General features: G+C 35.2%; 1 protein-coding gene across 1 annotated transcript; it reads right to left on the bottom strand.

Moving 5' to 3' along the window:
- LOC138312668 (uncharacterized) lies at positions 1-10399 on the bottom strand. Its single transcript, XM_069253457.1, has 5 exons — positions 10331-10399; positions 8960-9929; positions 8281-8386; positions 7732-7923; positions 1-3755 (listed from the first exon to the last, which is right to left on the bottom strand). Exons 2-5 carry the CDS (start codon positions 9603-9605, stop codon positions 1895-1897), a joined length of 2805 nt encoding a protein of 934 aa, XP_069109558.1. The 5' UTR covers positions 9606-9929; positions 10331-10399; the 3' UTR covers positions 1-1894.
- Positions 10400-10808: the final 409 nt, after the last annotated feature.

The raw sequence follows: 10808 nt of genomic DNA, 5'->3' as shown, positions 1-10808 counted from the left end.
TCTCTCTCAATGAGTAAACATTCATAACATTAGTATTGGCATCTCAATGTCATTGTTGACTAACTTGTATAACATATCGTATGAAAAGGCATAAATTACCGAAAAGCATACATTATAAGAATTAAGGCATAAAATGTCCATAATATGGAAAGGCATCCAAAGATCAGCATTTATAAACAAACATCAATAGATCATTTAGATTTACTCCCAGAGAGAGGGATATTGGCACCCATCATTGAATGATCTAGATCTATGTAGGTCATTGGAAAGAGGCTCTTTTCTCTGCTTTTCCCTCTAAATCTTTCTTTGAAGCATGCACATTTCGTAATTGAAATAAAGATTATATACAGGGAAACTACATGAATTCAACAAAGTGGCAATCATTTCAATTATCAAAATCCAATGATTAATTGCTAATTTATATAAACTAAACATTTCCAGATTGAAAAATTCAATTGGAAGAGGATATCTACAGTAAATTCATGGATATGAAATGTGTAATAAATTCGTATATATAGTGATACAGTTTCAATATCCAAGATGGCTGCCTATTGGCCATCTTCATTTTTGGATTAGTCAAAGATTGCAATTTGCATAATTACGAGAAGAAGAAAGGGGAATTTGGGACTGATTCCTGTATGCACTTTCTGCTTAAAAAGCAATAATAATAATTGTTTATGGAGCAAGGGACAGACGATTGACAAAAGACAATTTAAATACCTCATCAAGCCACCAAATGATGTTTGGCTAATTAATAGTAAAACACATGAATACGTATATATTTGATGATGAACCTGAACCTGAACCTGCAGGAATTCGAACAAGCATGGAATCCAGCACTGACACAGTACAAACTTCTGAAACTATGTGTAAAATTTGTTTGAAGGGGGACAATCAATAATCTTTATCATATATTTAAAAGGCATACTGATCAAAATTAAAGATCATTTAAATAGTATCACATATTTATCAAAAGGCATTCAATGATCTGTTAAATATCAAATGACATCAAACTACATGTATATGTCAAATATCAAATTCTCTTCTAGCTTTTCAGAACTGATGATGATATGAGCTAGTTATATAGCTAACTAATGGAAATAAAAAAAAACTTTAAAAAAATACAAAACAGGCTAAGGTTTCTGTCTTATAATAATATAATGTAATCACAAATTTGTTATTAAAACCTGATGAAAGTCACAGACATATCTTATAATCACACAAGTGTTAAAACCTGGTGAAATCTTAAGTTACAGACATATCTTATATTCACACAAGTGTTAAAACCTGGTGAAATCTTAAGTCACAGACATATCTTATAATCACACAAGTGTTAAAACCTGGTGAAATCTTAAGTTACAGACATATCTTATATTCACACAAGTGTTAAAACCTGGTGAAATCGTAAGTCACAGACATATCTTATAATCATACAAGTGTTAAAACCTCGTGAAATCTTAAGTCACAGACATATCTTATAATCATACAAGTGTTAAAACCTGGTGAAATCTTAAGTCACAGACATATCTTATAATCACACAAGTGTTAAAACCTGGTGAAATCTTAAGTCACAGACATATCTTATAATCATACAAGTGTTAAAACCTGGTGAAATCTTAGTCACAGACATATCTTATATTCACACAAGTGTTAAAACCTGGTGAAATCTTAAGTCACTGCAGACATATCTTATAATCATACAAGTGTTAAAACCTGGTGAAATCTTAGTCACAGACATATCTTATATTCACACAAGTGTTAAAACCTGGTGAAATCTTAAGTCAAAGACATATCTTATAATCACACAAGTGTTAAAACCTGGTGAAATCTTCAGTCACAGACATATCTTATATTCACACAAGTGTTATTTATTTACACCTGGTGAAATCTTAAGTCACAGACAATCTTTACAATAAAATTTGGATTTGGACTTTGTATATTTTTTCCATTTTAAATGGTTTGTAAGCCCTGCACACTTCCTATGTAGCCACAAATCACATCCATCACACGAAATCCACTCCATTCCAGGCTTGTCCCCCTTCAAACAAATTTTACACATAGTTTCCGAAGTTGGTAATGTGTCAGTGCTGGATTCCATGCTTGTTCCTGCAGGTTCAGGTTCAGGTTCAGGTTCATCATTCACATTGTGAGTACTTGCTCCCAGCCGTTCAAGTTCGGCGTTCATTCCAGGCTCAGGTTGAGTGCTAGATTCCATGTCAATGAATTCTGGATGGGGTACAGAATGTAGACTTTCCGAGGTTATGCTTTCATTTAGTGTTTTCACTATTTTTTCCTTTTTGTCCTTTGCCAAATATTTGCTGCTGTAGGCTTTTGACAAACTCACTAACTGTTTCCTTGTCATTGAATTCAGGAATGTTTTGTCCTTTAATATCAGTCCTTTCAGGAGATTATGGGAAACAATTTTCCCTTCTGACTTATCTTCAAGCAGGAGCTTATAGTCCACAGTAGTTTGTGATGCATTTTTTTTGGTCCTGACTTGTATTTGCTTCCTGTGAGCCATTTTTTTCTCGACAGAGAGTGCCTGGAGGAAATCCTTTCTGAATTGGTTTAAAAGTACCAGGAGAAACTTCTTAATAAGCTCTGAGTAAACTTTTCCAACAACAGCAGTGATGTCTGTCAAATCCTCTAAAAGGCTGTTTACAGATGAGTCTGATGATAAATCCAACATTGGTACATGAGATATGCATCGGGTAAATAAGTCAAATATCTCTGACGACTCTAGCATAACTGTCACACAATGTTGATAAAGTTGGTCGCCATGTATTGTCACATTTCTAGTTACTAGCAGATCAAGACATTTCTGGCAAACTGCCATGAAAAACGAGAACACAGTATCTGACACATTTGTCAGACCTCTAGAGAGGTGTTGTTTCCTTGCAGTTTCCAGCAGGGTTTCTGGACATGCTGAAGTTTCTTGTAAGCCTCGTTCACTCATGCGCATGCTGTCTAGCAGTCTGATTATTGCCTTGGACTCCTGGTATGCTTGTTGAGATTCAGGTGATGTTCTATAACAGTTAGCGTACTGTGTTTTCACATATTTGTATCGAAGTTTAGCAACACAAAAGCCACTTACATATCTCACTTTTCCCAAACTGCTTTCTGTGAGAAACCTAGTGCTGCCTACACTTCCACAAACCTCATACAGTCTCTCTTTTTGCTGTAGCAGAAACTTTCGGGCAGCAACATGAAGGTTGTAACAAATGTGACCGGACACTTTAGTTGATACATTGGATGAAAGTTCACAAAACAAAATCATAGCATCCAATTTCATTTGCTCAGATGTACAATGTTCATGACATTTTGTATAAAACTCAGCTAATTTTGGACCTTTGACAGGTTCTGGGTCTTTGTCACTTATTTCAAGAAGTTGTATCAGATCACCTAATGCAGAAAACTGCTTTGAAACAAACTCCTCCGTTTTGTGGCACTGCTCTTCACTTAAGAGTTGATCAATGACCGAGTTTGTTTCTGCCTGTATTGGTGTGATTACATTCTCTGTAATTAATGATCGGAGTTCGGTCTTGCAATCAAACCCTTGTGGTATGACACATGTCTTGTCTGTAGAAATTTTACGTATCACATTGTCAAAATCCTCATCAAAGACATCCTCATCATCTTCCTCTGTCATTTCCTGTGCTGTATCAACATCTCTGTCACCACCAGTAAAACACAATAAATCCATATCTTCGATGTCTTTCAGTGAAAACACGAGTGGGTTCAGCGGTTTTGACATTCTGTAATATATATAACACAAAGTTAATATAAACTGACAGAAACCATAATCCAATTATAAAATATAAAATTGAAATACAGGACACATACTGGATTTACTTGAAATCATTAAACATACATGTATACAATTAGTGATATAATTACATGTACAAATTTATGTTGATTATAGCATCAATAATTGATGTCATTAACAGGGTGTTACATATAAACTAAATTAAACATAGTTTAATTGAAAGTAACATAATTCCCTGTGGATAACATGCAATCTTTTTATAATCAAAACACTTTTTTGTACCTGTATCTAATGGTTTATTATAACCATATAATTAATATTTTCTCTATTTTGTACTTTACAGGTTACTATTGAGAGCTCAGGTTGACATTGGCAAAGAAATACCAACTGAACAGCTGTATCAGCAATTTAAGTTAGAAGTGATTGATTCAGAGTGCGATACTGATCATGAAAACTGTGATAATTCCCTATTTTCAAAGTATGTGTTGTCTATTTTCCCCAATGTGAAAATCAAGAGACGTAATAAGGACCAAAAGCAAATAAAACTGTTTCACGGGATTTCTTTAAAGACTGAAAATGCTGACTTGAACAATATATCACATCTACCAATCAACTTGATAGAACTAAAGGAAGTAATTCCAACTTCATGCAGTACAGTAAAAATAAACAATCAAGATTTGATATGTGAAATCGACACAAATTACTTGTCAAATGGACATGATGTTAAGAAAACAATAACATTTCTTGGAAACTCCCATTGGAAACTGGAAATAGCTAAAAAGTGTATTGATTTAGAATCACTTCGAATAAGCGACACATACAAATGTACTCATGAAAGTGTAAGTCTTGTATTTGAAACAGTTCGAAAATTATCCGTTTGTCAAGGCATTACTGTGAAGCAATCCATTACTTGTAGTAGATACCATGTTTTAGAGAATTGGACAGATGTAACTGAGAAAAAAGACACAAGAAAAATTAGGTCCTTATTATGTTTACGCGCTGTGTCTTTCATCTCATTATCGGATGGATGCCGAATGTGTAAAAAAATGACTTTTGGACAAGTACAGGAAAGAACTGAAAAAAGTAAAGAAAACCCGTCAATGGAAACTACGTACACACAGCATGCAAAGGGAAAGAATGTTATCAATGTATCTAAAGAAGATTTTCGGAAGCTTATACCAACAGCACCTGATGAAATGCTTGAACTTCTTCTAAGCCAATCCAACAATTGTGGGAGAGATCCCAAAGGCAGACGATGGAACAAGATTATTCTCTCAACTTGCCTTCAATTGTACAACCGTACACCATATGGCTATATTTCATTACGTAACAGTAGACTGCTCGTCCTACCAAGTCCCTCCTTACTGGTATTGTATAAAAATTCTGTACATCAAAAAGTTGGATTCCAAAAGAAAATGTTTGAGTGGATGCACCAGGAAGCAAAACGGCTCGAGATTCCGAAAGAAGGATGGATTGGTGGTGTAATTATTGACGAAATGGCCATACAAGAAGATCTTCAGATAATGAAAAATGGAGATGCTGTTGAACTGGAAGGATTTGTTGACCTTGGTCCTGAAGGAAACACATGTAAAACATTACGAACTGGGAAAAATGAAAAACAACTTGGTAATCATGTCTTACAATTTGTTTTTGTTGGACTTAGTGGATTCCGTTTTCCATTCGCTCATTTCTTGTCCAATCAAGTACAAGCTACAGAGCTACATACACTTTTTTGGGAATCAATAGACAATCTTCAAATGTATGGCTTTGATGTAGTTTTCACGTGTATGGATGGTGCGTCAAGCAACCGATCATTTCTCCATATCAATATAGGATTGGAGGATACTTTTGACAAAAGTATGTCTGTACCAAATCCCTGTGACATGGATGAGACAGTAATTTTTATGATGGATTACTCTCACTGCATGAAAAAAATCCGGAACAACTTACTGAAAAGTGGCATACAGAAAGGATGTACGCGTCACCTAACCTTACCCAATAATGACATTATTCAGTGGCAAATGTGGGTTGACTGCTACCATTGGGACCAACAAAATGCACTTCAAATCCATCGACATCTAACAAATGAACATATATTCCCTCCGCAACAATCTAAAATGAGGAATCATCTAGCGGAAGGTGTTTTGAATGATGACATGTTAAATCTTTTCCAGATCTATCAAAGTGCACTTGGTGGAAAAGGTGCTGTACTAAATGGCGTCATCCAGCTTCTTCAAAACACTTCAAAGATGATATCAATATTTCGGGACATCAGGCCTATTACAAATGTGGATGATGACCGACTAAAACAACTTCAAGAAGTGCAAAGTTGGTTTGTAGAATGGAAAAACGGCATAAAAAGTTCGTCAATGTCTAACAAGGAGAAAGATTCCTGTTTGATGTCTTATCAGTGTTTGGAGGATTTATCTTCATGCATTATGGGATTTATTGAATTGTGTGTTAAAGTAGTGGGTCTGAAAAATGAGCATGTATCCATTGTCCCTGCTTTAATAAACTCTGATGTGATTGAAAATGAATTTAACCAGCAGAGATCAACATATAATGGGGCAAATACTAATCCAAATTCTGTTCAATACCGAAAGTCGTTGAATAGCATCATACTTGGACAATCTGCAATCTCAAAGAAGGCAAATGCAGGAAAGTGCAAGACATGTACAGTGCCATATACATTTGAGAATCCATGCCCACTGAGGCAAAAGAGGAAAACAGAAGGAAATTTACACAAATTAGTTAAAAAAATCAAAGTCATCAGATTTTAGACAGAGTACTAGTATGGGGAGTTGACATTACATAGGGTATCGGTATTTGATGTTCTAGTTATATCAGTACTAATACAATGGATTCCATGGAAGTGGATGTGTCGCCTGCACAGCATCACAAAAAATAGTTAATTACAGTTGAAAATATTGTTAATAATTAGGTGAAGTTATCAAGTCCCGTAACTCTTGCAAATATTGATTGATTTTGACCAGTATCGAACCCATCTAAAATCTCATTGATATAAAGCATACACTAAATTTGGTTGAAATTGGACAAAAAATACTAAGTTTATCGAGTAGAAACCATGTTTTGACGATTTTAAAGTCCCGTAACTCTTGCAAATATTGACAGATTTTACTCATCCGAGATCTCCGACGCCGACTGAGTGATACCTAAGTGTCGCCCTTGCATTGCAGGCGACACAAAAACCTGCACTTGAAATTATTCTTTTTAATGATAGTGAAGTCTATATCTACCTATGTGTCATCCTGTCTAATTCATTATTATTTTTAATTTAGTGCTTCTGTTGTGATGTAAATGAAGTACATTATTTCATTATCCATGAAACATACCAAACTAATTCAATTAAGCATAGGATTTTCTATTAATATTCCCCAGTAATCAAGTGCATATTGTGTTGTATCAGTTGTTATCATCGTTCATTTTTATTATCGTTTGGTGATATTTCAGTAACCTGTATATTAAGACACCTGTCTAATAAGACACTTTTTTGTCTGTCACTTGGCATAGGTTTAACTGCACTGGTTAAAGTAATGTACACATTTGATATGCATTATGTCTAATCACTGCCTATTACAGCGTAATTATATGGCATTTCCTTTGTTAACTTATAGCAATTTAACATGATCTGGAAAGCTGACAATATACGATGATCCAGGTGACATCCGCTTTAGAAAAGTAATACCATACTTCTAGTCGTTTATGTTCCTTCCTAGCAGGTTTTGTTCAAATATAATCCAATTATTTCACAACACATTTAATTTTTGTTGACAAGATGTTATTTAGTCAAAAGGATTGTATAACAGGCAAAGCCTATATAAATTCTTCCCTTAATTATCTCATACTTCTTTCCTTGTTAACTGCCTTAAACCCACATTTATTTCTGGTCACATTTAATTATTTCTGGTCACATTTAAATGTATATTTGTTTCCATTATGTGTACCTTTCTGTTTGACAACACAGTTTGGTCTCTTCCTTTGAAGGACTGGTCATATATCTGTCAATACATGCAGGAGGTGTAGGACAGGAATCAGGACTGAAGTTGATCACTCGAAGACCCTCTTTTGTTGTTGCTCGTCCAATTGCCACTCCGAGTTGGCCAGGCAAAAAAATTTGCCTACAATCTACTTCAACTCTGCAATGAAAATTCATAATAAGTTACATCCATAGAATTGAGATGCACCAAGATATATCAATAAAGTTTCATAAAGCAATCCAATAAAATATATTTGTATCTAGTAGTAGTATACATAAACACATAGCTCATAGAATCATGTTTTTTATCATTGTTATAGGAACAAACAATCATGCTTTTACGTTTAACTGTTACACATACACACATAGATTGAAAATTGTCAACATTAAATCTTATGTTAAATTGTTATATTTCATTTGTGAATTTACATGATAACCCTCTGATAGGTTGTATTTGTACTTTGAAAATTATCTGATAGGTTGTATTTGTACTTTGAAAATTAACTTATACATATACCTTGGTAGTGTCATTCCCTGGGCTTTGTGAATAGTCAATGCAAATGCCGGCTTTATTGGTATCTGTACCCTCTCTGCAACGTTTTCATTCCTGTCTGGAGAATACACTGAAAATCAAGATACATGTAATAATTAATGTACATGTGTTTACATGGTATATACAGTAAAACCTGCATGGTCTTAATAGGAAAGTGGTCTTTATACATTCAAGCATGCTGCATTACTCTGGTGATTTTATATTAAAGTGTGATAAAATTTGCCATTTGGAAATTATATACACAGGTGGTTTTTAAAAAGAGGTGGTCGCTAAGACAGGTTGTATATATGAATCAATACAGTGTACCATAAAATCTTTTCAACTTCAATAGTATCTATGAATGTGTACCTGTGTAAACAAAGCCCCCCTATAAATAAATGTCAATAATAATACAATTTCTGTTTTGTTGGAGTATTTCCATGTTTATATATTTATCAATTAAAATCAGGGCATCCAGTAGACCCTTGAGAGTCGCGCCCAAAAATTAGGTTTGGAGCACAATGTCTATTTGTCACATATATATGATTCAGATTTCTGAGAAATTATGATTTGACCCCTGAGTCTGCTTAAAATCAAGGGTCAACTGGATGCCTTGAAAAGAACTTTAATACAATGTGAAGTAACTAGCCTACATATAACTTACCAGAAAATGCCACTCTGTCCAGCTGTGTAGTGACATCTATAGTTGGAAAATGAACAACTGGACCGGAACTCTCACATCTCACAACAGTCCCTAGAAGACCATTCACCAGCTTATTAGACAGATTCCGAAGTAAGATGACAGGACACCCGCACTTTAACCAAAGAGTAGCTGGTGCTAGTATACGAGAAAGATATTTGATATGTCCACTTTCTTTAGCCGTGTATTGGAATACCTCACCGGGATGGTTTAACAGGCACTTTCTGTTGAAATCATCAACTAAATAGTTAGTTGAAAACAGTTTGATATCATGCACATCTGTTTTACTTTCCTGTAGAGGGTGGTGTAGAGATGACATGTAGGAAACAGTATGTGGTGATAACTCACCCCTGGCCACTTCATTTATAACATTTATCAACTCGGGGTCATCTTGTCTGTGTACCTGTTTTAAGATATGTTTGTGAAACACCTGATTGAAAATGTCACTTTCAAAGCAAAACTTCCCACTGTCATTATACAGTTGATTTTGTACTGGAGGAAGCTGATAAAAATCACCAGTGAATATCACTTGCATTCCACCAAACAAATACTTATCGTTTTTCATGGAACATATCTCCTCCAACTGTTCAAAGAGTTTTAAACTCAACATTGACACCTCGTCTACGATTAATGTGTCTGTCAACAATATATTATCATACACAGGTTTAAAATTACTCTTACTTTTTATTAAGTTGCAAATGTCGCTTGAATTAAACCTTCCGTCCTGTATTCCTGACCAACGGTGAATTGTTGTTGCTCGACATCGAGGTGGGAAATGGGTGCAGGCGAGACCTGTTGTGCATGTTACACTGACACGTTTCCCTAATTGAGTAAGTTCGTCAAAGATCTTTGTGACAAGAAACGATTTCCCCGTTCCAGCCTGTCCTCCGATGAAACAATTGTGTCCATTTCTAACAGAGTCCAATATAGTTTGCTGTTCCAACGTCAACATATTGAAAAGAGTGAAATTAACAATACACGTATTAAGTCACCATGATTATTCTTTGCATAAACACGAACAAATTAATAGGTAGAGATCGCGATGTTCTCACTCTTCACTAATAACCAGATACAGGTAACTGACTAACGTTAAGTCACCATGATATGTTGTAAACAAGCAAATTTCTCACACGATCTTCACTTATGTATGAATATTAAGTCACCATGATCAATCTTGTGCATCAAAACACGAACAATAAAATGACAATTTTGTCACTCGATCTTCTCTGCTGTATAAATTAAGTCACCATGATCATCTTCTGCATCAAAACAAACAAAAACAATGGCGATTTTCTCTCTCTCGTCACTTCTCTACTCGGAACATTGTTTACTTACCGTGTTGGTTCGGCAGTGGCGTAAGCGCCGGAGGAGTTCCGAACATGTCGCCGACCAATGAGAGACCGCGTATCATACTCGCAAAAAAGATAAAGGTCAAAGAAACATGGCTGCTGTTGACTTGAGAATTAATGACCCGCAAAGTTTTTGCCCGTGAACAGCCAATGGTAGCGGTAGAATGAGAACACTACATGGTAGGTGGACATGTGTTTGTATTTGTACGAGTCTGACAATTTCGTTTTCGTCTGTCGAAGCGTAAATAAAGCTGTACTCAATGGGGAGATGAGCCGACGAGGCCATGTACACCAAATGTCTACCTAACGTTTTTCGATGCGAATGCAATATTCTGCTTGGTGTAGTAAAAAATAGGACATGCTGAGTTTTATTGCTTGTATTGCTGAAAAGATTATAGCTTGATCTTCAAATAGAGCCATGGATGAAAAAAATCGAAGACGATTTGTGGCCAGAAGATAATTTT

Source organism: Argopecten irradians, unplaced genomic scaffold, assembly GCF_041381155.1.
Source record: "Argopecten irradians isolate NY unplaced genomic scaffold, Ai_NY scaffold_0417, whole genome shotgun sequence".
NCBI classification, from domain to species: domain Eukaryota; kingdom Metazoa; phylum Mollusca; class Bivalvia; order Pectinida; family Pectinidae; genus Argopecten; species Argopecten irradians.
Note: the sequence above shows the minus strand (reverse complement) of the source record. Positions and strands in the feature narration are given on the sequence as shown.

What these genes read in the sequence shown, in the direction of transcription:
- LOC138312668 (XM_069253457.1), bottom strand. Translation starts at nt 9,605, where the DNA reads ATGTTGAGTTTAAAACTCTTTGAACAGTTGGAGGAGATATGTTCCATG. An exon ending in GGACAGAGTGGCATTTTCTG is followed by an intron (nt 8,387 to 8,959) that starts GTAAGTTATATG and finishes CTTGATTTTCAG; the next exon opens with TGTATTCTCCAGACAGGAAT. An exon ending in CTGTGTTGTCAAACAGAAAG is followed by an intron (nt 3,756 to 7,731) that starts GTACACATAATG and finishes TATATATTACAG; the next exon opens with AATGTCAAAACCGCTGAACC.